The sequence below is a fragment of the Mauremys reevesii genome, linkage group 21, assembly GCF_016161935.1.
Source record: "Mauremys reevesii isolate NIE-2019 linkage group 21, ASM1616193v1, whole genome shotgun sequence".
In the NCBI taxonomy this organism is placed as follows: Eukaryota; Metazoa; Chordata; order Testudines; family Geoemydidae; genus Mauremys; species Mauremys reevesii.
The window spans coordinates 4,048,378-4,076,111 of NC_052643.1; the positions used below are offsets into that span (position 1 = coordinate 4,048,378).

Sequence of the window (27,734 nt, forward strand, 5' to 3'; positions counted from 1 at the left end):
TGGCTCACCTCCATTCTCACCCCTCCCATCTCCTGATTTAGGGCCTGATGCTGAGACAGGCAGGGGATTCACGACGCCCGCTGGCGGCAGGGAGAGGGGCAGGTGGCTCAGCACTTCTTCCGCCATTTTCTTTCTTGCCACTGCTCCCTGCCCTCAGACTTCTGCTGCCAAGGGAGCCTCTGGGGCAGGGCACCACGTGAGATGGCACAATTCACCTGGCCCTAACTCTGCTTCCCTCTTGGCTTGGGGGAGGGATAGCTCAGTGGTTTGAGCATTGGCCTGCTAAACCCGCGGTTGTGAGTTCCATCCTTCAGGGGGGCATTTAGGGAACTGGGGTAAAAAAAAAATCTGTCTGGGGATTGGTCCTGCTTTGAGCAGAGGGTTGGACTAGATACCTCCTGAGGTCCCTTCCAACCCTGGTATTCTATGACTGGCTACATCGGAATTCCCATGGGCTCATCAGACCCTATAAAGCTCTGGTGGGGACACATTAAATCAATGTCCATCTGCTATAATCCCGGGCAGTCTTAACCTCCTTCATTCCCATTGGATCAGTCACCTGATTGGGTGTCACACAGTCCATTGTCTTTTCCGATCCATTCATCTCTAGGCACCTGGGGTAACAATGACGCTGGACGTGCCGGGGTGCATACATACAGGGTCTGGTTGTGAGTAAGGGTGGCTTTGTGGCCACGGCCCTAGACGAGGATGCGGTAGAGCTGACTTCGGTTTCTGACTCTGCCACTCGTCCTTGGGCAAGTCATTTCATCTCTGAGATTCACTTCCCGTCTGTGCAATGAGGAGAATACGCCCTTGGGTAGAGGTGAGCTAACTTTATTGCAACTCGTGGGAGTAACAGCCACCCTTCATTTGGGATAAATGTAAGAGACAATGAAGCGCCTTTGTAGAACAATAGGAACCTCCACCCAAAACACAGACACATGTAAAGCCGCTCGGGAACCTCAGCTTTGTGGGTGGAGGCGTTTCAGGAGAGCTTTGTGCCTGTGTGTGTGTGAGAGAGAGAGAGAGAAGCAGGAGACACAGCCAGAAGAAGCCCTGGGAACATGCCACTGAGGACAGCCTAGAAAGAGAGCTTTGGGGTTAAATGCTGACTATAAAAGCGGCTTGGTACTGTGAGCAAAGAAACTGTCGCCTGCTGTTTGAGTCCTCCTGTGTTCAGGGAAACAGGGCTTTGTATGTTCTTTGTAAATAAACAGGGATGCAGCCAAGAAATACCTGACTCCCTCATCCGTTTTTCCCTCCTAAGCAGAACACCACGCTAAGCCCCTGAATTTTGGCTAATCTCTTGGGTAAATGAGAGCTAACACGTCCTTTCTTCCATCTTATGGCTGTCTTTCAGGGCAGGGACTGTCTTTTACCATGGGCGCAGACAGTGCCTAGCACAATGCGGGCCCCCGATTTTGGATGGTGTCCCGCAGATGCTGCTGTCAGACAAATAAACAATCATTCCTCACACTGGTGCAACACCATAGAAGAAAATGGAGTTACTCCTGATTTACACCACTGAGGAAAGGAGGAGAGAATCAGAGCTGGGGTGTCATATGCCCACTGTAGCTTACAAGCAGAACGGAGAAATCCTGTGGCATGCTCAGCGGTGAACTCCGCGTTGGAGAACAATGCCAAGACTTGAACTTATAGAAAGAATCCATTTGATTTCTCTGCTCGGAGATGACACCGAAGAGCGTCAAAAGACTCAGGAATTTATTTGGCTGAGAGAAGTCTTAGCAGCTGATCTTCCTCTGCATTCATCGCTGATGGAAAATCTAATAATTGTGGTGTTAAAAATGTATACGTATCTGTTACTGCCACTTGTTACTAAACACAGTGGAAATTTGACCTGGGCTCATTAAGTGGATGTCCTCATCTAATCAGCATGGCCATTGCATCACAGGGCAGCTATTTCTCCTGTTTGCTTTGGCTGAAGACCTCCAAAAACATTTCACACAAATTGAGGAGCATAATTAGACCCTTCATTTGGATGTCTGACTAAATGTCTGACTAAAGCTTCCTTCAGCTGTGGACTCCATCTTCCAGGACAGGTGGACGAGGGCAACCGGCATGCCCAACTGGGCCCACCCACTAGAGGGGTGATGGCATTTGGAGCGAGAGGGCATGCAGCACCCCCTCGCTTGGGTTGCATTTCACAGAGTCGGAGGCACTTCAGCTGCTGCGAGTTCTAAACCCTGTAGCAGGCCGGTAACCCTATCCTGCATCACAACAAAGCCAGGCAGGTTTGGAGCTCACCAGTTTTACCATCTCTCTTTCTCCAGCCTCCACTCTCCATTCCTCCAGCTGGCAGATTCTCAGAACAGATGGCGATGTCATCAGCTGGCCCTCCTTGGCAGCTGGCTGGCTGGCTCGTCCTTACTGGGAGTCTCGCCCCCTACGAGCCACTTATTATCTTTTGAGCCACTTGGGACTGAATTTAATCTTGGGCCAGGGTGGCGGTGGTATTAGCATCAGTGGTGACACGGTCTTAGTGGATGCCCCGGCTTTATGGGGACTGCAGCCGTCTCCCGTCACACAGCACCTCGCTCCGGCTCTTTTTCTAACCCGATATCCTTGCTGGGGGCTCAGTCCAGTAGGCTGAGAATGCTTTGCACATGCAAATAGTGCCTTTTCTTGAGCCTCTCAAGGCACTTCCCCACCTCGATGAGAGCTAGTCACCTGGCTGGGGAAACTGAGGCACGGATTGATTTGCCCAAAGTTACAGAGGGAATCAGTGGCAGAATAGGGCATAGAACTGGGGCCAGCAGTAACTTAGGCACCCTCTGCTTTTATGATTGGGGCCTCTTGTCTGGGAATTCTGGATGCCAGCATGGAAGCAAAGGACTCTAGTGGAGCTGTTGGGCTACAGGAGATCAAATTCCCTGCTAGTTCCACAGAGAGGTAACTTCTTCCTGTGATGCCAGGGAACCTCATGGGGTCTCCAGCCCCAACTCAGATTATTTCTGCATAGGGAACAATCTGCCCCCAACAAATTAATGCTGTAAACATCTTCCATAGGAACACAGCTAAAAGCTGTTCAATTTAACTTCCTCCCACCAAGCAAGCGACTTATGGGTCACCAGCTTGGTTGGCTGGAGCCCTAGTCCAACTCCAGCTGCTGCTTCTGGCGGGTCAGCCATGTGCCATTGTTGTTAACTGCCCTCTTGCTCTGCCTCCAGCCACTGTGCTAAAAAGAGGACTGGTTCCTGGTTTCTGTGGCTAGTAGGAGAATCTCCTGCTGTGTTAGTACGTAATTGGCAACATGGGGACTTGTTCCTGAAAGATGTCAAGCGACTAAAGGCGTGGGGAGTTGGGGGCACTCAGCCCTTCACAGGATTGGGTCCATTGTGCCTTCTATCCATGGATCTCAAAGCACTTTACAACCACTGGTGAGGCAAGCCTCACTACACCCCTAGGCATGCCTTATTTCCAATTTTCAAATGGGGACACAGGCACAGAGCAGGGAAGGTACTTGTCTCGGGGTCTCACGGTGTATAAGAAATGGTATACAACTGGCTGCTTGGGTCTGACTGAGGCATCAGCTTGCATGTTGCTGACGGAAGTGGGTCCCATCTACACAGGACGATCAAATGTAAGCCAAAGACATTGCGGCTACAGCAGCTCATTTACACAAGAGAAGGATTTGGTTCTGGGAGGTCGGCTTTCACAATATCCCCACAGACAGCTATCTAACGCTGTCTCCTGTCTACATGCTAATCCCCAAACAATCTCCCAATGACTGGGATTTCGGAGGGGAGGGGAGCAGGGAGTGGCCGTCTGACTCTTTTCATGGCGCTTCTAGCCTTTCATCCTTTGCGCTCCTCTTGTTCTGCCTCTAGCCTTGAAAGGGCCGAGCAGTCTCTTGTTCAAATGCATCCTGCCATTTACAAGAGGTCTTTTTTGGGACCTTGCCCCCACTGAAGGAACCCTGTGTCATCTAATAGTCTGTGTTGCTTTTTATAGTCTCGTGTGTGATCATTGCTTGTCTCACTCCTCTAATCTTCCACTGGCCACTCTGCCGCCTTGGCTGGCTTGTAACTGAAGCCTGCCCATAGATCAGAGGAGGGCGTGTTCTCACCTCCGGCTTTATTTTTTGTGTTGCAGGTTGCTGAACTCACAATAAAATATTAGAAGCAATAACGTTTGCATTTGAACTCTGGGATCCTCAGAGGACATAGATCTAATTTTGGGGACTGTGCTTAGCGCTTCAGAGAAATCAGCCGATACGTCAGTTTGCATGTGTTATGCATCCTCTATTATAGAGTCCAGATTCTTCACGACGCATCTTTTACACCAGTGGGAAGTGCTACCAAATCAGAAAGGTAGAGTTTTCTACCCACTTTGGATCAATGTGGATGACTGCCCGAGGTGCAAGGCAGTGGAAAATGAGGTCCCAAAAATCTGCATTTTAGACACATTATGGACTCAAACCTGCAGAAATGCTGGTTGAAGAGATGGACAGAGCATAGTATGGGGAGAGAAAAGGAAGAGTTTTCAATAGTGAAATCTAACCTCATAGAAAAGTAACATTTCAAGCACGAAAAGGCATTATCTAATATACACTCCAAGGTGCGCACAGAATACCCCAGGAACTGTGTACAATAGAAACGTCTGCACAATGGGAACTGTTTGACCCAGGTCACAGCAAAAGAACTTTGCAGTGAGTGGGAAGAAGATATAAAAGGGGGGAAATGACATCATGGGCGGTCCTCCCTCTCCCTATAACGCCACACCTGGAAACAGCTGAGGAACAAAGACTGAACAGGGAGGAAGTGATGGTCCCGGGCTAAGGGATTGCTAACCTGTGTATGAAAACCTGGGAAACCCAAGCTGCAAAGCCAAGGCAGTTTGGGCCTTAAGAATGTGCCAGCCTGTTTATCACTCAGGGTGGGAATTTGCTAATTCATATCCTACCTGTCTAGTGTGTTAAAGTCAGTTTGTGGGTTTGTTTATTTACTAGGTAATCTGCTTTGATCTGTTTGCTATCACTTATAATCACTTAAAATCTATCTTTTTATAATGAATAAATATTTTATGTTTTAACCCAAACCCGTGTGCATTTGACTAAGGTGTCTGGGGAAAATATCAGCTTGGGTTACCACAAGTGACGAGGACCATGCACACACTGAGGGAGAGGCAGACTGGGATTAAACCCATATACTGGCCAGATTTGACCAGGGCAGGATGGTTCTGCTCTGGGGTCCTAGGCTGGGAGGCTGGTGGTCGGAGAGCCCCCATGTGACTGCAGCTGGGTGTGTCCCTACCTGGGTGAATGCTGGTGGAAGTACAGGCTGGGAGGGCTTTGCAGCTTGTCACAGCAGCAGAGTGTGAGAGGAAGCCCAGGCTGGTGGGTCAGGGGGCTCAGTGATACCCCAGTTCCAGGTGCCACCTGAGGGGAACCCGTCACGGTGAGATCTATGGAATAATCTCCCAAGGAAAATTATGGAAACCACGTCTCATGGGATTTAAAAGTAGACTAGACAAAAATACTACCAAACAATGCTGAAAACAATACGACAGTAGCAGGGTTAGGGTTAGGTGTGAGACTCAAGAGCTTTTGGTCTGACGTCCAGTCCAAGTCTGGCAGCTTGATTGCCTTATACATGGACAAGCCATTCCTCTTAATCGAGGGTTCACATCACATGGGCTGAACTCTGACTCCAGAGAGTAAACAAAGCTTGTCTTCCATGCAGGAATGTCCTGTTTGGCTCATGGAGGTAATCCCTACGTTGTCCACTTAGACGTAAAGCCATAGAATTTAAATCCAGAAAGGACCATCAGATCATCTACTCGCCTCCTGTAGATCATAGGCCACCAACACCCCCCAGCATCTGAGTGAACCCAACAACCAAAATCAGACCAAAGTATCACAGGCCACAGGAGACTAAACTATGATGTGCCATAGACAGAGAATAGGAGGGACCGCGGTGCCCTTGAGGGAGGTGGTTCCACATAGGAAAGCTTATAAACAAAACTTTGCTTTTGGAACAAAACCAGACCCTATTCACCCCTGCTGTGATTCCAGTGACTTCCGTGAATAAGTTTGGCCACTGATGCTTAACTTTCAGCAGCAGATGTGAGACTTTCAAACCCAATAAAACAATGTCTTGGAGTACATGGAACAAGAAAGGGAAGAAATGAGACTTTTGAAATAAATGGTTATTGGTTAACTGCTGTGCCAGAACTCCTTATAGCCTTAACTGGAAACAGATCAACTCATTTGCCCTAAGCATCCTTCGCAGACATAAGAATATTGCTGAATGCCAGCAGCAAACCTGTTTTCTGTGTATTAATGTGTTCCCTGGCAGTTTAAAGTTTAAATAAAAGTAACATTCCATTGCCAGATTATAAAAGAATTTATATTCCTTTCATCCTTTAACTCCTCTTCCCTTTACACCTTGCTTTCCAAATTCACAGACGTGATGATTAGTGTGGTGTATTGTGGACTGCGTTGGAATTGCAAGGTATCACTTTAAGAGTGGAGGGAGGGGTACCTGGTCCTCCTTGCTAGGGGGCTCTGTGGGGAAGTATGCGAGCTGGGTCTAGCAGCAGTCATTCTGCAGCTAGCCAGCCTACAGTAAGGCGGGATGAGTCGTGCCTCACTGCTGTAGGGAGCAGCCTGCTTTGTCTTTCTCTGTTTTTTGCATTCTTGTGTGTTAGCATGCGGAATTCTCAGGAATAAAGTCGTGTTACATTGCAACCTCCCAACAAGAGCATTTTATGTTTTTATCTCACGTCTCTGTTTGTGTGCTCTGAAATATACCAGTTAGATCAGCACTTGCACCTTTCGGTAGCAGAAGTCTTGGTTTGTGTCTCTAATGAAGAGACCACAACTTGAGCTGTGCAATGCAGAGAACTAGTGCAGCCAGGATGTGCATATTTAAAGACAAGACCAAGAGATTTCCACACTTTTTCCATTTTATTATCATGATTACAAATCATTTCCATCAGAACTCAGCAGAAGATGGCTTTTGCTACCATAGTTTCTATAAATATTTTTTTGGTATAATGCCCCTGATCAGTTCAACCTCCAGCTGCCATAACCTCCAAGAGCTTGAAAAAACCAAGGATGGAATGGGTTGGGACCTGCAGCATGCAAACTAGAATGGCGTGTGGCTGGAGGACCTTCCCACCCAATGGGTGAAACACATCACACACACACAACCACCAAAGCAAGGCACCGAGACTCTATACCAAAGTTCTAGCGATTAACTTGACCAACCTCAAGCAAACAACCAACCAACAAAAAAAGCCATGTCCAAGTGAGCTTCGACTGCAGGAATCTCACCCTGCTTGGCAGCTAGGGAATCACATGCCACCACTTGAAGGAGAAGGGCTTGCGATGGACATTGGTGCCGCAGTGGACCTCTCCCAGCATCTTATGGTAGGAGGAAATGTCATCGATGAAGCTGCACATCAGCCCGAGTGGCTCCAGCAGAGAGCGGACATGTGCTTCCAAGCAGCAATCTCCCTCGATGATTGGCCCGAACGGCTTTGGGATTCCCAGGTCTCGACATAGGACAATCATGTTCACCTGTGCAATGAGGGAGGAGATCAAGGGTTGCATTTCAGGGGAGCCAATGCCAAGGCATGTGTGGGGTTTTGAATGTGTTTTGATTGAAATGTCATCTTAACATATAGAATGAAAAAGGCTAGTAACTGAGGTAGGAAGCAAAGGTAAAACTGACGTCTTGCTGTCCATCCATGACTTCCCTGAGGAACTTACAGGTCAAAACAAACATCCATGGAGCACATTACTCATGTGCTTTGGAGACTGCATTGCTTTCTATTGGCCTCTGGGTGCAAAGCAAGGTGCTGATGATAGACGGGCGGGAAACGGTTTTCCCATCCTGCAAAAATGTTTATGATTTAAAATTTTCTCCTGTTCAGGGTCAGGATGAAACTGTGACCTTTTGAAGTGGTTTTCAAAAAAAACCAGAAGAGACCAGAATAGCCTGGTGGCTATGGCACTCACCTGGATGTGGGAAAAGTCCCTGTTCTAACCAGTTGGTAAAGCGGCTGTCTCTCTGGTTTTGACCAGAAATTCCATTCTGACACGAGAAACATTTCCCAATGAAAGTTGAGTAGAAACTGTTACATTCCTACAAACAGTTTCGGTTTCAGCAAATTGGTGGACCATTTTTTAATTCTGATTTTTAAAAATTTCCATCGGAAAATTTCCAACCAGACATACAGTAGTATTGACCTAGCACTTTCTGGTTCAGGTCACAGATATGGTATCTTTTACTCTGTCCCTTCCTTTGCGCTTCACTCTGACAGTTGATCAGCTGGCCTACTCAAGTTGGGTTTGAAAATCAGAGTTTAAGGCTAACGTGTTCAGAACAGGGGGCTCTTAACTCTGAGATTTTCCTTCCCTGTCCTTGCTCTGCAAGACCCTATGTTTGCTGATCATGTGGGCAAGGGTCCAGGTCAGTCTATTTAGGTCTAAATTAAAAAATAAAAAAATCACTAACTGTTGGGTGACCGACAGGAGATGCCTTGGGCTCCATTTTCAGAACGGCTGAGCATCCATGATTCCTAATGAAGTCAGTGGGAGCAGCAGGTACTCAGCAGTTCTGAAAATGAGACCCACAGAGTCCCAAATTGGCCACCCAGAAACCAGGGAGTCTTTTAGAAAACATTGGACCTAGGATTTGTTCTCAGGAGAAGGGTCGTTTGGGTTTGCTAGTTCATTTCAGTGTCGTCTGTGGACATTTTGCACAGATCGTGGAATTGATATTGCCTGTGCACCTGCAGCGACCATGACAGGTGCCCTATGCACATTGAAACAGAATGGGTGGGGCACTGAGCCAACCGGTCCCAGGGGACGGGCCTCTCTCACCATGTTGGGGAAGTATGCCATGGCTTTGCCCATCTTGTCTATCTTGAAGAGCGCTGGGAGGTCTATGATGTCTTTTTCAGTCAGCCCCAGCTCTTTCTTGAGGATGTCTCTGTTCCAGTCAATGCAGCGCTGGGGTGGGGGAAGAGAAGAAGGATAATCAGAGGGTTAATACGGACAAGCACAAGTCAGTTCAACAAGTGGAACTGCAGTATGGGATGGTCTAGGTGTACTTGGTCCTGCCTCGGTGCAGAGGGATGGACTAGATGACCTCAACTTCCACTGAAATCGGCTTGCTTCTCGAGCACAATTAAGGTGCAGTTGCCTTAGCAGTGCAAGATCCCCACGAGAAATTCAAGGAATGAGGCAGTGTGAAAACTTCCAGACAGCTGGCACACAGGATCGCCACATTTATCTTTGTCCCCAACTCTCGAAGCAGGTAGGGAGACCCCAAAAGAGCCTGGAGACTTATCACCCAGGTCCCTCTTAGAGACCGGAAGATTCGCTTATTTCACTCCGTTGTCCCTGGCGTTTAAGGCCAGAAGGGATCATTACATCAGAGAAGACCCACAAGAATGCTTAAAGCATTAGAAAACATGTCTTACAGTGATAGACTAAAGGAGCGCAATTAATTTAGCTTATCAAAGAGAAGGTTAAGGGGTGACTTGACCTACCAGGGTACTTAAATGGGGAACAAATATTTAATAACGGGCTCTTCAATCTAGTAGAAAAAGATATAACCCAATCGAATGGCTGGAAGTTGAAGCTAGACAAATTCAGACTGGAAATAAGGTGTCAATTTTTAATGGTGTGAGTAACTAACCATTAGAACAAGTTTTCAAGAATCATGGTGGATCCTCCATCACGTGCAATTTTAAAATCAAGACTGGATGTTCTTCTAAAAGATCTGCTCTAGGAATTATGTTGGGGCAGTCCTCTGGCCTGTGTTATACATGGGTCAGACTAGATGATCATAATGGTTGGTCCCTTTTGGCTTTAGAATCTATGAGTCAACAGTGTGCCCTTGTTGCCAAGAAGGCTAATGGAAATTTGGGCTGCATTAGTAGGAGCACTGCCAGCAGATCAAGGGAAGTGATTGTTCCCCTCTATTCAGCACTGGGGAGGCCATATCTGGAGTACTGCATCCAGTTTTGGGCCCCCCGCTGTAGAAAGGATGTGGACAAATTGGAGAGAGTCCAGCGGAGAGCAATGAAAATGATTAGGGGGCTGGAGCACATGACTTATGAGGAGAGGCTGAGGGAACTGGGGTTATTTAGTCTGCAGAAGAGAAGAGTGAGGGGGGATTTGATAGCAGCCTTCAACTACTGAAGGGGAGTTCCAAAAATAATGTATCTAGACTGTTCTCAGTGGTACCAGATGACAGAACAATAAGCAATAGTCTCAAGCTGTGGTGGGGGAGGTGTAGGTTGGATATTAGGAAAAACTATTTCACTAGGAGGGTGGTGAAGCACTGGAATGGGTTACCTAGGGAGGTGGTGGATTCTCCATCCTTAGAGGTTTCTAAGGCCCAGCTTGACAAAGCCCTGGCTGGGATGATTTAGTTGGGGTTGGTCCTGCTTTGAGCAGGGGGTTGGACTAGATGACCTCTTGAGGTCCCTTCCAACCCTAATCTATGATTCTATGAATCATCCATTCTGATCTCCTGTCTTTTGCAGGACATTCCATTTCACCCCATCGCAGTGACTGCCTGCAGCCAAGAGAGTAGGAAGGTTTCCTTTCATCAGTCCTTCCACTAAGGTATGAAAATGCCGCCTCTGCAAACTCCTGCAATGATCCCCTGTGCTTCCACTAGCTCAACCTTGCCAGCTATGTTTCTTGTGGCACATATTTGCTCAGTGGGACAATACCACCTCCCCTTTTCCCCCTTGCCCTCCAGCAGCACCTAAGTGCCTTTTGGGATGTCCTCCACATGCCACAGCCCCATGGTCAGCCCTTGATAGCTATTTACCTGTACGTATTGGTTCTCCTGCACCATGACCTCATTGGACAGGACCTTGTTAATGGTGACCCGTTTTGTGTCTGTCCCAGAATAACCTATACAGAAAAAACAAAATCAGCCATCCGATTAATGAAATGAGAGCCAAAGCAAGCCCCTATAATTGAACGATGGTTTCAGGGGCCTTGATCAAGCTATTTAAAATTATGAATAAAGTTGAGTCAAACCAACCCCCTGGATAAGAACACCTTGAACTTGGAATTTACTTCAGGTCCATCAGTAATTATAAAGGACACAGGGCCTGATCCTGAAGTCAACAGAACAACTCCTCCCAGCCCCCAACTTCCCTGGGTTTGGAGCAGGCCCATAGTGACACATGAGCCGTGCCTTCTGTTTTACAACAGTTGATATAAGCAGAGGTTTCTGGAATCAGGATGGAAAGTCCAGCGGTCAAGGCACTGCACAGCAGCTCAGGAGATAGGGAGTCAGTTCTAGCTCTCATAGAATATCAGGGTTGGAACGGACCTCAGGAGGTCATCTAGTCCAACCCCCTGCCCAAAGCAGGACCAATCCCCCATCCCAGCCAGGGCTTTGTCAAGCCTGACTTTAAAAACCTCTAAGGAAGGAGATTCTACCACCTCCCTAGGGAACCCATTCCAGTGCTTCACCACCCTCCTAGTGAAATAGTTTTTCCTAATGTCCAACCTAAACCTCCCCCTCTGCAACTTGAGACCGTTGCTCCTGGTTCTGTCGTCTGGTACCACTTTGTCACTGCCTCACTATGTTACCTGGGACAAGTCATCAAGGGCTTGTCTACACAGGGAAGTTAGTGTGGAGTAAGATAGGGTGTGACTTTAAAGTGCATTAACTACTGTGAATTTACTCCCTGTGTGGACACTCTTGCTCTGCACTAAGAGTGTCTTTGTTCACTTTAGCTTAATATATTTCCGAAGTGTTCAGGTGGGAGTTAGCGCATGGTGGTGGCTCTGGGCTTCCCCCCCGTGTAGACAACCCACGAGGCCAGGGCCAGTGCAACCATTTAGGCGACCTAGGCAATTGCCTAGGGTGCTAGGATTTGGGGGGCGCAATTTTCTTCGGCAGCGACCGTGGCGGCCGGATCTTCGGCCGTCCCGGTCGCCGCCGGCATTTAGGCAGAAGGAGCTGGGGCAGGGGAGCACAGGGAGGGCCGCCTGCAGCAAGTAAGGGGGGGGGGGTGGCACGCAGGGGAACTCCCTGCCCCAGCTCACCCCTGCCCCGCCTCCTCCCCGAGCACCCCATGGCTGCTTCACTTCTCCCGCCTCTCAGCCTTGCGGTGCCTAAGCTGATTGGCGCCACAAGCCCGGGAGGCGGGAGAAGTGAAGCAGCCATGGCGTGCTCGGGGTGCTTGTGCGCGGAGCAGGGGTGAGCGGAGGTGAGGGGGTGCCTCAGGGCGGAGGCAGGGAGCTGCCGCCGGTGGGGGGGGGGGGTGCCTCAGGACTGGGGGGGGGGAGGGTGCAAGGTGGAAGTTTTGCCTAGGGCGCAAAACATCCTTGCACCGGCCCTGCACGAGGCCAAAGTTCCCAACCGTGGCCAGCGATTTTGGGTGCCCGGCTGGAGAGGCTCATTTTCAGGGATGCTGAGCACCCAGGGTTTCTGCAGACTTTGTCTGGGGCTGTAGGAGCTTGACAGTTGTGAAAAATTAGGTGAGCAGGGTCTAAAACTGTGTCGTCAAAACCAGAGGCACCTAAAAGTTGTGCTCATCTTGAGAACGTCGCCCTTAATTTCTCCACATGGCTAATGGTACTTCTCTACCTCGCATGGGTGTTGTGAGGATGAAGGTCTCAGTAACTATGGTGATGGGAGCTGTGTCAGTATCTAGGCCTGCACCAGAGATGGGTTGAAAAGTTTAAGTGGTGCACTTGTCCCTGGCGCTAGCGTGAATTTCATCCTAAGGGAAGAACTCCTAATTAGAAAGTGTCCAAGCCAACTGCTCAGTCCAAAGAATCTGAAATGTCAATGCGGCTTTGTGTGTTATGAGCCATCTAGCGCCTTTACTGCTCATGAGCATTATTCAACAGCTGCACCATCTCGGTAATCTCCCTCATTTTCAATGAGAGATTAAGTCCCTGGCAGAGCCGGCACAAAATAAATCAAGGCACTTCAGGCCCTATATGGGAGAAAAGCTGCTGGACAAAAAAACATCTGCAGTTTGCAAACTATGGCCCAAGTTTCAAGAACTGTCAGCAGAAGCATTAAAATATCTACTGTTCACGGGTCCATATATCATTGTCTCAAGGCCTCCATGTTACACAGTAATCTGGAGATTTAATGGCATTTCACCCAGGGGGAAATTCACCCCTAAGCAGAGGGCCAGCTCAAACCATATGCATCACCGAAGTCCCACTCAGCTTCTCAAAATAGGGCTTGAGTGGGAGATTTGTGAATTGCACCCTCAGCAGGTGGTTATCTTGTGGGATCGGTTGCTGCAGGGGTCAGAGACAGTCAAATTCCGGGGGCTGGATAACTTAGGATAAACAACAACCGGCATACTTGCTGACAACAACCAGCATGCTTCCGGAATCAGGAAAGAATTCCTTTCCAACTCCCCCTCGGAGATAATTGATGAATTGGCCAGGTGCATCGTGGGCTTTTCCCACTGATGCATCTTGAGGCAGGATGTCTGACTTGATGGACCGAATGACTTCATCTTCTCCTCTCTTTGGGACCACCTCCCTGCCCCCCCACCCCCCGCCCAGCACTTTAAATGCCCCTTTTGGAGACCTATTTGATTTCTCTCATCTGATGAAAATGACAATACTATGGACACATTTCAAACAGAAAACACAAGTACATTCTATGTGCCAGATCAACGTTTTGTAGATCCCCTTCTTTGTAAAGGGGCGCTAATTCCTTTGGCTTGTCCCGAAGCACAAAGAAAATAAAGACATGAAACAGGGGTCGGCAAACCTTTCAGAAGTGCTGTGCCGAGTCTTCATTTATTCACTCTAATTTAAGGTTTCGCGTGCCAGTAATACATTTTAACCTTTTTAGAAGGTCTCTTTCTGTAAGTCTATAATATAGAACTAAACTATTGTTGTATGTAAAGTAAATAAGGTTTTTAAAATGTTTAAGAAGCTTCATTTAAAATTAAATGCAGAGCCCCCCGGACTGGTGGCCAGGACCCAGGCAGTGTGAGTGCCACTGAAAAATCAGCTCGTGTGCCGCCTTTGGCACCTGTGCCAGAGGTTGCCTACCCCTGACATGAAATAAGATGCACCTGTAGGGAAAACAATACTTTGGAACACTTCAGATAGAATGTGCAGTTCAGAGTAATTATTCCCCAGCCAGAAAGGCCTATCTGATGACACAGTGTTTCAGTGGTGGGTTACAGTCAGAGTCTCCTGAGTCTGGGGGTGTGCAGTAATATATGGCTCTGCACCAGTCACTGAGGGCCAGTACCTGTAGCCACATTTTACAGCTGGGGAAAGAGAGGCAGCAAGCAGCCAAGTGACTAGGTCACACAGTGAGTCAGTAGTCGGGTGGGGAATGGAACTCAGGTCTCCTATCGCCCCTATCTGCTCTCACCACTAGGCCATACTGTCCTCCATTGCTGACTGCCTCTTTTTGCCGGGAAGCAGGTATGTAGTAACTTACCTTTGAACATGGTGGCTTCCCCATGGCCCTCCTTCTGCTTCTCCCGGAAGAGCTTGTAGCAGGCCGACGTGCTGGCCATGAGCATCCGGAATTGCTGGGCGAAAGGGGGGGAGGAAGGTGAGCAAGGGGAAAGCACTAAATAACTACACTCAGGAGCAGCCATAGCAATTCACAGCTCAGTGACAAACACACAGTGGGTCCACCACACTGACCACAAACCCCTCCGGGTCAGGGACCGCCCCTAAGAGCCGAGGGAACTAACGAGAAAGTGCCAGGTTACTCCAACTCCCTCTGCTTTACTCCACTGGGCACTGCCTCCCCTATTGTACCTCATCAAGATCTGGAAACCCACAGCTCGCTGGGGCCGTGTCTCGGATCCTCCCAAGCTAAGAAGCACCCGGAGCCTTTCAGCCTGCGTTGAACCCGACACGCTTACTCCCATGTCTCGGCATCGCTAACACTGGTTACAAAGCTCTCAAGAGTCGTCTGGAAAGACCAGCGGCGCTAAACCTTCTTACGGCCAACGTGCCGCGTCTGTCAAAACGCGAACGAAGGAGGTGTTTGCTCAGCAGCTGTGGCAAAGGGGACTGGACTGTCCATTATAATGGCTGTGCAGTGCATAGGTGCCGACTGCGTGGGTGCTCTGGGGCTGGAGCACCCACAGGGAAAATTAGTGGGTGCTCCACATCCACCGGCAGCCAAGCTTCCCCCGCTTCCTCCCTTGAGCGCGCCATGTTCCTGCTCCTCCCCCTCCCTCTCAGCACTTCTGCCCGCTGCCAAACAGCTGTTTGGTGGCGCTCCAGGAGGGAGAGGGAGGAGCGGGGACACAGCACAGTCAAGGGAGGAGGTGGGGCAGGGACTTGGGCAAGGGGGTGGAATGGGGGCGGGGTGGAGGCAGAGCAGGGGTGGGGATTTGGGGACGGGGTGGAGGCGGAGCAGGGATGGGAAGGGGCAGGGGCGGGGGTGGATTTGGGGCGGGGTAGAGGCGGAGCAGGGGTGGGAAGGGGCAGGGCGGGAGTGGGGATTTGGGGGCGGAGTAGAGGCGGAGCAGGGGTGGGAAGGGGCAGGGCGGGGTGGGGATTTGGGGAAGGGGTAGAGTGGGGCGGGGTGGAGGCAGGGCGGGGTGGGGATTTGGGGGAAGGGGTAGAGTGGGGGCGGGGTGGAGGCAGGGTGGGGGTGGGGATTTGGGGGAAGGGGTGGAGTGGGGGCGGGGTGGAGGCAGGGCGGGGGTGGGGATTTGGGGGAAGGGGTGGAGTGGGGGCGGGGCCGGGGGCAGAGCAGGGTCGAGCACTCGCCGGCGGGAGCAGAAGTCGGCTCCTACGGTGCAATGAGTCCTAGAGCAAGGGAAGTTCAGCGAACTGCTCCACTGGTGCAATCACTTCCCAGTCAGAAGAGCTGAACACATTTCTAGATGCAAACATTTCTGGTCACTTGTTTCTGGCCTGACTTGTTTCTGTTGTGGTAGGTCACTGATCTAGTTCTTTGGATGGCGCTGCAGTCAAACTATTCTCTTCCTGGGCTGCATCCTGACAGGTGCTGAGCAGCTGCAGCACCCACTGAAACCATCTTGCCCACAGGAAATGCTAAATTAATCCTAGGCCACTTTAGCTACTAGCTGCTTTTAGTCTCCCACATTTTAGACCTCTCTCGTTCATTCAAAAATGAGTAGGTTGAGTTTTCTTTTGCATCTGTCTTATATCACTTGGGCATCTAAGCGCCTCACAGACAGAGCACTGCCTGGGATGATCAAAGGAATCTAGTGGACAAAGGCCTTGTCTATACTACAAAGTTTTGCAAGCATAGCTACGTCGGCTAGGACTATGGGGCGGGGGGAAAATCACACCTCCTAGCCGACATAGCTATGCTGGCAGAACCCCCAGTGTAGATGTGACTGTGAGGAGAGAAGAGTGGTTCTGCTGGCAAAGCTAATGTCGTCCAGGAGGTGGTGTAGTTACGCTGGCAGAACATCTGCTGATGGCTTCCAGTGCATCTCCACTTAGGGACTCTGCCAGCCTAGCAGTACCAATGTGGTAGGCACGGCCTTAGACACTCAACCCTGACTGAACTCCTGTAGGTGCTTTTGAAAATATCAGCCCATGCCACTCACAGCAAATCGATCGACGAACTGCATCCTTCCCTGCCCTGAGACAATAGGGGCAGTTTTCCATTTCAGTTTTATGTTTTCAAAGAGGGGGCAAACATTATGCCCAAAGAGCTTGATCAATTTCCAACAAAAACCTAGCAAGGGGTTGGAAGCTTGTTCCTTTCCCTCGTAACCTTTGAAAAATTGCCACCTGGTAGGTTACCTTTTTGTCAGGAAGGGGCACAAAGGTCACAAATTCATCCACATGACCCACGGTCAGCCAATCAGAGTAGAGCTCCACAGGTGACTGGACTTGCTGAGCATAGAGGAAGTCTCTCACCACCTTAGTCATCCTCCTCCCAGCAGATCTAGTGGTTGATTGTCCAAAGAGCAAGAAAAAATAAAGGAAATATATTTCAGAACGGAGACAAAGTGATGAGGACGATGGTTTGAAGAAAAAAGCGATGCAACCAAAAACGTGACTGCCCTGTCAATCCCCATCTAGCCCGGCAGAGATAGAGATTGTGGTGATGCTGACAATCCTTTGTTAATAGAGTTTTCTAAAGACACCAACAAATATGTTCATGAGGATCAGTCCACTACAGTGCAGACAGACAGCCCAAGGCCCATGCCCCACTTAACACATCCATCCCCAAGGTGATGCTGATAAAATTTCATAGCAAAATTTTGGAGACTAATGATTGCCATGGCCAAAACAGCTAAGCAAAGTCAGCCTGTGACCTTGCTAAACTACAGTCATTGTCGACTGGAGAGGAGTCCAAATACTGTTGACCTTTGGAGGGGATTGTGAGGGACAATTTGAATCCAAATTGCAAATTGGATTTTGCAAACATCCCTTTGTAGATTTATAGATTACAAGACCAGAATGGACCATTGTGATCATCTAGTATGACCAGTGTAAAAAAGGCTGTAGGACTTCCCTGAATTAATTTGTGTTTGAACTAGAGCAGATGTTTTTCTAAAACATCCATTCTTGATTTAAAAAATGCTGGTGATGGAAAATTATAACAGGCCAAACCAATCCCCCAAATCTGTGATGAGTTGTTAACAGCTCACCCTACAAGATGGATCTAGAACTACTCGGGCTAGAAATACACACATCATATACCCAGCTGTGTGGAGACAGATGGGCAGTTACTGGAGAACAGTGGTATCCTTACTACCCCTGGTTGCTGTGAAACACGCCATCTTCCTAACTCTCTCTTACGTGGGGAAGCTGCTTCCAATGAGGATCCTCCCTAGGGGATACGCCTTCCCATTGACGGTCACCGGAGGGCTGACTTCAAGGTTGCCGAAGGAGTCGAGACTGGTGACAACCTCGAACAGAGGCTCCCTGGTCACGTAGCCAAAGTCCGGGCCCTGGGAACACAGCAGTCAGCACAAGTGTTTATAGTGAATTCTCCTTCCTTGCCCCAACCCCATGTGGTCTTTACCAGACACACCCATTGCTCCTAAAGTTCCTGAGCTCAGCATAGATGAATAGAATTAGTTTACCAAGATTGCTATGTAATCAGAGCAGTAGGCATAGACTGGGCTGATGCTGCACTAGGGATTAATGGTGGAGCAGCACCCTTGGACCTGCTCTGTCTTTGGCATTTGACACACACACAGGAGCAGTGCCAGGGTTTTTGCCGCCCTAGGCAGCAGCGCTCCTCCTCTGAGCATTTGGCGGTGGGTCTGGGAGCGAGCGAAGGACCCGCTGCCAAATTTCCGCCGAAGACCTCGAGCGGAAGGACCCCCCGCCGCCGAATTTCCGCCGAGGGTGGCAAAATGCCGCCCCGCAAATCCTGCCGCCCTACACAACCGCCTAGGGTCACCTAGTGGAAGCGCCGGCCCTGCACACACAATGCTCATAGATACAATGGCTTAACTGCTTCCCTGGCAGCCTGAAGGTTTGATTGTGTCTGCCAGTGCATGGATACATGATGAGGGTTCAGGAGGAGGGAGTTACATGGCAAGGGACCCCCTTCTCTCCACATGATGCCCTCACTCTTCTCCGCACAAGTGAGCAGATCTGTTTAGGCATGGAAGGAAGTGCAAGTGGCCCAGACACTTGGCATGCGGTGGTGTGCAACCAGACTTGCTCTCCCTACTGACTACCCAAATCAGCTGTAGCTCACCGAAAAATGGTTTACAGTAAGAAGTCAGACATGCAGGGGGGAAAAAGTCCTCCTGCTCAATTCAACACTGCTCCAAATTCCAGACAGTCAAAATACCAAGAGTGTTAGCAGAGGGAGGATGAAAACCTGTGAATGAGCAATTCTTGATGAAAGCTGGCAAATGTTCATGGTACAATGTGGTCACGAAGGATGAAATTCATCCTTGTGCAGAGAGTCATGCCAAGGTCTGTGCCCCACTTTCGTCCTATTTTGAGGGCTTACTGGAAGTGGCACTTAAATGGTCTTGGGATGACGCTCTGCAGGGGTTGAATTTCACACTACCTGCATTGCCCACAATAATTTGCTGACATTTTGGGTCAAATGCACCAGGGAAACATGGCAGTATTGAAAAGGGAAATACATGCTAACAGTGCAGTAAAACCATTCACTGCTATTCCAGAGGTATGGTAAGGATGTGTGGCAAGTGGTTTACAAAAGACAACACCAGAAGCCGTTGATATGCATACGCATTGCTTTCACACATTTAAGTCAGCATCGCTGTGACGTGTGAGTAACAATCGGATTTGCAACTTTACAGTTTAAATTCTAGGGGAAAGGGAAAAGCTGACAATGGAAGAGGCTGCTCGGGCTTGGGTATAAAGAAGTTACATTCTCCCTTGCTAAAGCAGTGCAGTGTTGCAGAACTGGCAGGCAGCTGTGCACACATGGGCTGCAACTCCATGGTGGAACTTCATTGACTTCAGCCTACTATAAGGTGGATAGAAAGCTGGCTAGATCATCGGGCTCAGCGCATAGTGATCAATGGCTCCATGTCTAGCTGGCAGCTGGTATCAAGCGGAATGCCCCAAGGGTCGGTGCTGGGGCTGGTTTTCTTCAATATCTTCATTAACGATCTGGAGGATGGTGTGGACTGCACCCTCAGCAAGTTTGCAGATGACACTAAACTGGGAGGAGTGGTAGATACGCTGGAGGGTAGGGATAGGATACAGAGGGACCTAGACAAATTAGAGGATTGGGCCAAAATAAACCTGATGAGGTTCAACAAGGACAAGTGCAGAGTCCTGCACTTAGGACGGAAGAATCCCATTCACTGCTACAGACTAGGGACCGACTGGCTAGGCAGCAGTTCTGCAGAAAAGGACCTAGGGGTTACAGTGGACGAGAAGCTGGATATGAGTCGACAGTGTGCCCTTGTTGCCAAGAAGGCTAATGGCATTTTGGGCTGTATAAGTAGGGGCATTGCCAGCAGATCGAGGGATGTGATCATTCCCCTCTATTCGACATTGGTGAGGCTTCATCTGGAGTACTGTGTCCAGTTTTGGACCCCACACTACAAGGATGTGGAAAAATTGAAAAGAGTCCAGCGGAGGGCAATAAAAATGATTAGGGGGCTGGAGCACATGACTTATAAAGAGAGGCTGAGGGAACTGGGATTGTTTAGTCTGCAGAAGAGAAGGATGAGGGGGGATTTGATAGCTGCTTTCAACTACCTGAAAGGGGGTTCCAAAGAGGATGTATCTAGACTGTGCTCAGTGGTACCAGATGACAACAAGGAACAATGGTCTCAAGTTGCAGTGGGGGCGGTTTAGGTTGGATATCAGGAAAAACTTTTTCACTAGGAAGGTGGTGAAGCACTGAAATGGGTTCCCTAGGGAGATGGTGGAACCTCCTTCCTTAGAGGTTTTTAAGGTCAGGCTTGACAAAGCCCTGGCTGGGATGATTTAGTTGGGTTTGGTCCTGCTTTGAGCAGGGGGTTGGACTAGATGACCTCCTGAGGTCCCTTCCAATCCTGATATTCTATGATTCTATACTTGTGCCAGGGATAAATTTGGGCCACTTAGTTGAGTGCAGCTGTGGGGGACTGATTCTCCACTACCTTGCATCTTGAGTAGTCATTGACACCTGTGCAAAATGCTGCCAATACAGAGTTCCACACTCACATTAAACCAGGAGGAGTGCTCTGCATTCACTGCCATGACTGCATACCAGCCTCTGCGCAAGGTGCCCAGCCGTTTGATGGCATCGTCATCAGCCAGGTGGAGAGCCGGTAGCCCGCTGTCAAAATAAGTCCGTGGGCACTTGGCAAGGACATGCGACACAGTTGGAAGTTTGGAAGCCTCTGTCTGAATAAGCGGACGAGGACACATTGGACGGTGCTAGTTATAATGGGATACGTACTTGGAGATGTGCCTCTGGGATCTTTCTTTTTCTGGAACGGTCACAGGCTTGTTTACACTATGCCCGGGAGACACGCTTGGCAAAAAGGGATCCCTTCACATGCACCATTTCCGGGGGGGTCATCAAAATGATTTATACGAGAATGCGGACGTGTCAGTTTAACAGGCTGGTTTCCACTTACTCCTCCTAACGTTCTGGGCACATTTAGCTCTAGAGGCATGAGAAGGGAGCCTGTTTTTATACTACAGGGAAGAGGAAACTCTCACTTTCTCTTTCCATCCTCTCGCAGACTTCCAGAGATTAGCTGTTTGGACTTTTTTTTTCTGAAAAGGCCTGAAATCCTCCGCTGCCAGGGTTTTCCTGGGGGAGCTCAGGCTTTATTTTGGCTTAAGCAGTTCAGGTTCTAAAGCACCGTCTGAACCAGTGATACTCAGATTGCTCGTGAGCCGCAAGTGGCTCTTTAATGCCTCTCCTGCGGCTCTTTGCAGCACATGGTATTAGAACACAGTGTGACTTAACTATTAACCAATCCAAGTTATTAACCAATCAGGATGCTTTTCCTGTTATTAACCAATGAAGTTATCAACTTGCACTACGTTATTAACTTATTTGCTGTGAGAATAATATATAAACTAAATATTTCCCAGTCACACTGTTTAAATATGAATGATGAGCGATCACTCGTTATCGAGTATGATCATCTTCCATGGGAGTTATGGGTCCTCAGGTGGCTAATAAGGCCAATCCTTGAACCACAAGTTCTATTACAATGAGGGCAGATGTTTTCAGGCTCAGCAGGAGGCTGTTCACCATGACTGGAAGCCAGTCTCTCCTTCCTCCTGCACCTCTTGTCCTCTTCAGCTTGTCGGCGAGCAAGGGGAAGAGCAAAATACAGGGGACCATCACGTAAGACTTCACTCCATTTTAAGTGATCCTGGGCAAGTGTCTCCCAAGTGTCAATGTCAATATTACACTTTTTTAGGTTGTCCTTCAGCAAGTCCTTATAACGCTTCTGTTGTCCACCCACGTTACTGTGCCCTTCTTTCAGCTGACAGGACCTGTTTTTGGAGGCAATGGTCTGGCAACGTGATCAGTCCAGCAGAATTGCCTCGATACTGGTGGTCTTTTCCTCTTCCAGAACACTAATATTGGTGCACTTGTCTTCCCATTTGATCTTCAGAATCTTACAAAGGCAGCGTTGATGGTGCCTCTCAAGGACTTTCAAGTGGTGTCTATAGGTTGTCCAAGTTTTGGACTCATACAACAGTGTTGGGGAGAATGACGGCTTGATAAACAAGAAGCTTGGTGTCTGTTCGAATGTTGTGATCTTCAAAAACCCTGTGCCATTAATGAGAAAAAGTTACACTGGCACAGCTCAGGCGATGCTGAATTTCTGCATCAATATCTGCCTTGGATGAAAGATAACTTCCAAGGTAGAGGTAATGATCGACATTCTCCAGTGCCACTCCATTGATTTTGATAGATGGGGCATGTAATATCTCATTTGGAGAGGGCTGATAATATCAAGAAGACTAAAGTGCTCTAAGAGTGAAACCAAGACATGCGTAAGCATCGGCAAACATGTTCAAGATAGTTTGAAGATCTTTCTCAGAGTGGGCAAAGACTGTGTTGTCATCAGCATACTGAAGTTCCACAATAGATGTTGTGGAAATCTTACTCTTGGCTTTCAGCCTGCTAAGTCTGAACAACTTTCTGTCCATTCTGTAAATGATTTCAATGCCAGCTATAAACTTCCCAGCAATTAGGTAAAGAATGACGGCAATAAAATCCGCAACCATGGTTGGAGTGATGATACAGCCCTGTTTGACTCCTGTTTGTACTTTGAAAGGTTCACTCTGGGAGCCAGTGCTGCTCAAAACAGTCACTTTCATATTAGCAAGAAGGAATTTTAGGACATTGATGCATTTATCAGTCCAGAGGGCACGGTGATTCACTGAGTTAAAGGCTTTAGTTAGATCAATAGAAGCCATGTACAGTGGTCGGTTTTGCTCCTGACACTTTTCTTGCAGCTGCCGTGCTGTGAAGATCATATCCACAGTTCTAGAATGTGGTCGGAAACTACTCTGTGACTCCGGTAAAATTTCTTCGGACTGGGGCAGAAGGCGGGTTGCAAGGATCCGCGCCAGAACTTTGCCTTCAATGGCTAGGAGGGAGATACCACAATAATTTCCACAATCCACTTTATCTCCTTTCTTGAAGAGGGTGACAATCAGGGCATCGCCTGGGTATCGCCTCTTTTATCCAGATTTTAAGGATAAGCAGGTAAAGCTGCCAAATTAGCTCTGGTCCACCGTCTTTAAAGATTTCAGTGGGGAGCCCATCTAGACCTGCTGCCTTGTTGTTCTTCATCTGTTTGGTGGCATTGTGTACCTCATATAAATTGGGAGGGTCTCCGAGCTCATCCCTAAATAGTCATTGAGGGATTTGCTCAAGGACTTCATCTGCAGCCACAGAATTACGGTTAAGGAGATCTTAAAAATGTTCTTTTTCAGCGACAACTGATGGCTTCATTGTCCTTCAAAAGTATGGCTCCATCCCTAGAGCGAAGAGGATTTATAACATGACAAATTGGCCCATAAACAGCCTTGGTGGCACTAAAGAAACCACATGTATTGTGGATGTCTGCGAGATGTTGGAGTTCTTGCACTTTCTCAGTCCACCATTTGTTCCTGAGTTCTCTGGTTTTACGTTGGCCTTCCGCCCTCACCTTGGCGTGGGCTTCTCTCTTTACATTACAATTATATCATTCTGCCAAGCACGAAATGCCATTCTCTTCTCATTGATGAGTTGCTCAATTTCAGCATCATTCTCGTCAAACCAGTCCTGATGTTTTCTGGTTGGTAGCCTATGGTTTCCTCACAGACATTGATGATTACTGCTTTCAACTGGCTCCAATGTTCCTCAATTTCTTCCAGAAACTCTGATGGGAGCTTTTGTTCTAAGACTGCTTGGAAGTGATCACGCTTAATAGGGTCCTTCAAATCTTCAACCTTCAGTTTGCATCTGACCTGCTTCTTTTGCAGCCTCCATTTGGGAGCGATCTTAATTTTCATTGTGGACCGAATAAGGCAATGATCAGTCCAAAAGTCGTCAGCACTTGTCACTGCTCTTGTGAGAAGTACGTCACTACGATATCGGGCACGAACTATTACGTAGTCGAGGAGATGCCAGTGCTTTGACCATGGGTGTCTCCAAGATGTTTTGAACTTTTCCTATTGTCAGAAAAGAGTGTTCACAATAATAAGTTCATGTCAGCACACTTGGTCAGGAGCAGAATTCCATTTGAATTGCTTTTGCCAGCTCCTTCTTTCCCGATTGTTCCTTTCCACGAGTCTGAGTCTCGTCCAACACGTGCATTGAAATCCCCCAGAAGGCTGATCTTATCTTCTGTAGGGGTCTCCGATAAAATGGTTTCCAACTGAGAATAAAAATCTTCCTTTACATTCTCATCGGCATCCAGTGTTGGTGCATAGATGCTCACAATAGTTGCCTGTTGATTTTTGGTGAGCCTCAATCGGAGTGTCATAAACCCCTCATTGATACCACCTGGTACCTCAGAGAGGCACCTTATAAGATTGTTCTTTATAGCAAAGCCCACGCCATGCAATCGGGGTTCATCCATAGATTTTCCCTTCCAGAAGTAGATGTATCCTCCTTTCTCCTCCCTCACCTGTGGCCAAGTGAAAATATAATTCTGAAATATAAACAGTGGAGAAAAAATATGCCCTGGATGTGTCTGCTTGGGAAAAATGCCTTGTGTAGGGCACGGTCACTGTTCTCCATCACCTGCACATCCGTTTTGTTTCACAACGGGTCCGATCAAAGGAGTCAGCAGCTGATTCTGGCAGGGAGAGGAAGTGGGTTTTCAATGAACGAAAGGCAAGACTAATAAGGCCATTTGCATTCAGCTGTGCTCCTGGGTATTTCCCCCCAGTGCCAGCAGTGCCCCTCTGCCATGTACATTGGCCAAACCGGACAGTGTCTGCGCAAAAGAATAAATGGACACAAATCAGACGTCAAGAATTATAATGTTCAAAAACCAGTTGGAGAACACTTCAATCTCCCTGGTCACTTGATTACAGACCTCAAAGTCGCAATACTCCAACAAAAAACTTCAAAAACAGACTCCAACAAGAAACTTCAGAATTGGAATTAATTTGCAAACTGGAAACCATTAAATTAGGCTTGAATAAAGACTGGGAGTGGATGGATCATTACACAAAGTAAAAACTATTTCCCCATGCTAATTTCCCCCCCTACTGTTACTCACACCTTCTTGTCAACTGTTGGAAATGGGCCATCCTGATTATCACTACAAAAGTTTTTTTTCTCCTGCTGATAATAGCCCACCTTAATTCATTACTCTCATTATAGTTGGTATGGCAACACCCATTTTTTCATGTTCTCTGTGTATATATAACATCCTACTGTATTTTCCACTGCATGCATCCGATGAAGTGAGTTTTAGCCCATGAAAGCTTATGCTCAAATAAATTTGTTAGTCTCTAAGGTGCCACAAGGACTCCTCGTTCTTTTTGCTGATACAGACTAAGGGTACGTCTATACTTACCTGCCGGGTCGACGCGTAGCGTTCGACTTCTCGGAGTTCGAACTATCGCATCTAATCTAGACGCGATAGTTCGAACTCCGAACGCGCTCCCGTCAACTCCGGAACTCCACCACCGTGAACGGTGGTGGCGGAGTCGACGGGGGAGCCGCAGACTTCGATCCTGCGGCGTCTGGACAGGTAAGAAGTTCGAACTAAGGTAGTTCGACTTCAGCTACGCTATTCGCGTAGCTGAAGTCGCGTACCTTAGTTCGACCCCCCACCCTAGTGTAGACCAGGCCTAACACGGCGACCACTCTGAAACCTGTCACTCTTGTGTGATTCTCAGCTGTGGGTTAAAATGGCACAAGAGACTCGGGGGCTAATACAATGGGTTCAGAGGGCCCCACCTGCAGCAGAACCAGCACAGATCTGCTTTGTGGGGGTGGTGGGATGGGACAGGAGTTGGGGCTGCCCATACACTGTTTGTTTGGGGATGGCCACGGTAGATGGTCCACCACCAGGTAGCTCATTCAGTTCTTCCCTCCCTGCCAAAGGGGAGCACACTAGTACTGTGGGTGTGTGTGTGTGTGTGTGTCTCCCCCCAAGTCCTAGACTGGAGAAGTGACCATGGGGCGGCTCAACTCCTGCTCTGTGGCTTTGGCCATCCTCTCTTACCCCGATGAAATTGCTCAAGGCTTTGCCTAGTTATTGCGGGAAGGGACTGGCTCTGTAAGATGTGCTAACCCTCTTTGTTTTAATGCACAGTGGAGAGGGATGCTGCTCGCCAGGCTCCAGTACACCATCGTTCTCCTCCCCACGGCCATTTCATCCCAGCTGCCCCGGGAGCATTCAAGCCCTATCAGCTCCAGCAAAGCTCAGTTTCACTCCGAGAGGCTAATTCCCTCTCATCTCTTTTTCGTGATGTGGGCCCCCGAAGGCTCACAGCAAGGCACACGCCTCGCTGGGGGGCGGGAAAGTGTGTGGGGCTAAATCGTGCCAGCTGGAAAATGAGATTGGAGAGATAGAAGGGGGATTAGGTGAGGCTTCAAAGCACAAGATGGGAATATAATATGTTAGCTGCTCCCAAGGCTGAAATTGCTTCTCTAAATACTAAGGAAAGAATTTATCCGGGGGCAGATAAGTAGTTGCCTGGGTTATTTGTGAAGAAGACGGTCAATGTGCTATTCCCATCCTGCATGATGACTCCAGGACTTTGTACTCGTTGGAGGCACAGTAAATGATATATTTCAATGCATTTAAAAGCGATTACCCTTCTCAGAGTGGACACCTAGCGAAGGGAGCCGCTTGTGTTCATTCTGTGGCGCCTCGCTCTCTTCTCCGATTACCAGCTGCCCCGAGAGACGGGCCTGCTGCGATTGGTTTGGGATCCAAACCGCCCCCCCCCCGAATTCAGATCTGGGCACCTTCTATAGAACAAATAGGAATCCAACCACCGAGCAAGAATGAATGGCTGTGGAAAGCTCCCTGCTTGACCCCCCCCCATGCCGTAGCATTGCTAGATGCTGACAAGGATTTTGCCAGCCCTCGGCTGGAGCTGTCTGTTGCAATCTCTGGATGTATCTGGCTGTGGGCGGTGGGTCAGAGGATTCAGAGCTGCTCAGGAGATGGGCCACAGAGAGGCAGGGGGGATACAGTTTTTATAACAGAACCAGAATACCTATATGAATAATAATTAAAAAAAAGACACTGGGCTCCAGCTTGTAAAGCCTGGGGATGTCTCTCAGCCAGATGCCTTGCATTCAAGCCCCTCTCTGCACACACAGCTGCCTGTTCTCTACTCTAGCTCCCCAGGCTAGAGTCCCTGCTTTGACGGGAACCTTTCCCAACCTAACTTAGAATCTCAGGGTTGGATGGGACCTCAGGAGGTATCTAGTCCAACCCCCTGCTCAAAGCAGGACCAATCCCCAGTTGTTTTTTTTACCCCAGTTCCCTACATGGCCCCCTGAAGGATTGAACTCACAACCCTGGGTTTATAGCAGGCCAATGCTCAAACCACTGAGCTATCCCCAGAGCTGACCCTTTACCTTCAGCAGTGATAAGCCCAGAAAACAACCACGTGGCAGTTGGCTGCATCCTCCCCCACACCCTGATCCAGTGGGTAAGTGACTCCTAGTAGGTTTTCCTTTCCTCTCCTTACGAAGGGGACGCCACACATTTACAGGGGCACAAAAAAGCCCTTGGCCTCAAATAAGCAGGATCAAGGAATCCACCTTGCCCTGGAACCGTAGCAAGAAAACATGACTGTGGCCCCTCAATTTAAACAGATGTTAGAGTTATCCCATGACCACCCCGATCTGGGATGC

At 48.6% G+C, this 27,734-nt stretch overlaps 1 protein-coding gene across 8 annotated transcripts in view; it reads right to left on the bottom strand.

The window, feature by feature from the left end:
* Positions 1–6,918: 6,918 nt before the first annotated feature.
* The window catches only part of LOC120387624 (protein-arginine deiminase type-2-like), a 175,345-nt gene continuing 154,529 nt past the window's right edge, over positions 6,919–27,734 (bottom strand). For all 8 annotated transcript variants that reach the window (XM_039508549.1, XM_039508555.1, XM_039508556.1 and 5 more), the window contains 6 exons: positions 17,750–17,901; positions 16,745–16,889; positions 14,439–14,532; positions 10,818–10,903; positions 8,852–8,980; positions 6,919–7,543 (listed from right to left, as the gene is read on the bottom strand). In XM_039508549.1, the coding sequence (XP_039364483.1) occupies positions 7,310–7,543; positions 8,852–8,980; positions 10,818–10,903; positions 14,439–14,532; positions 16,745–16,889; positions 17,750–17,901 (840 nt within the window). In that variant the 3' untranslated portion in view covers positions 6,919–7,309. The remainder of the gene's footprint in view (positions 7,544–8,851; positions 8,981–10,817; positions 10,904–14,438; positions 14,533–16,744; positions 16,890–17,749; positions 17,902–27,734) is intronic.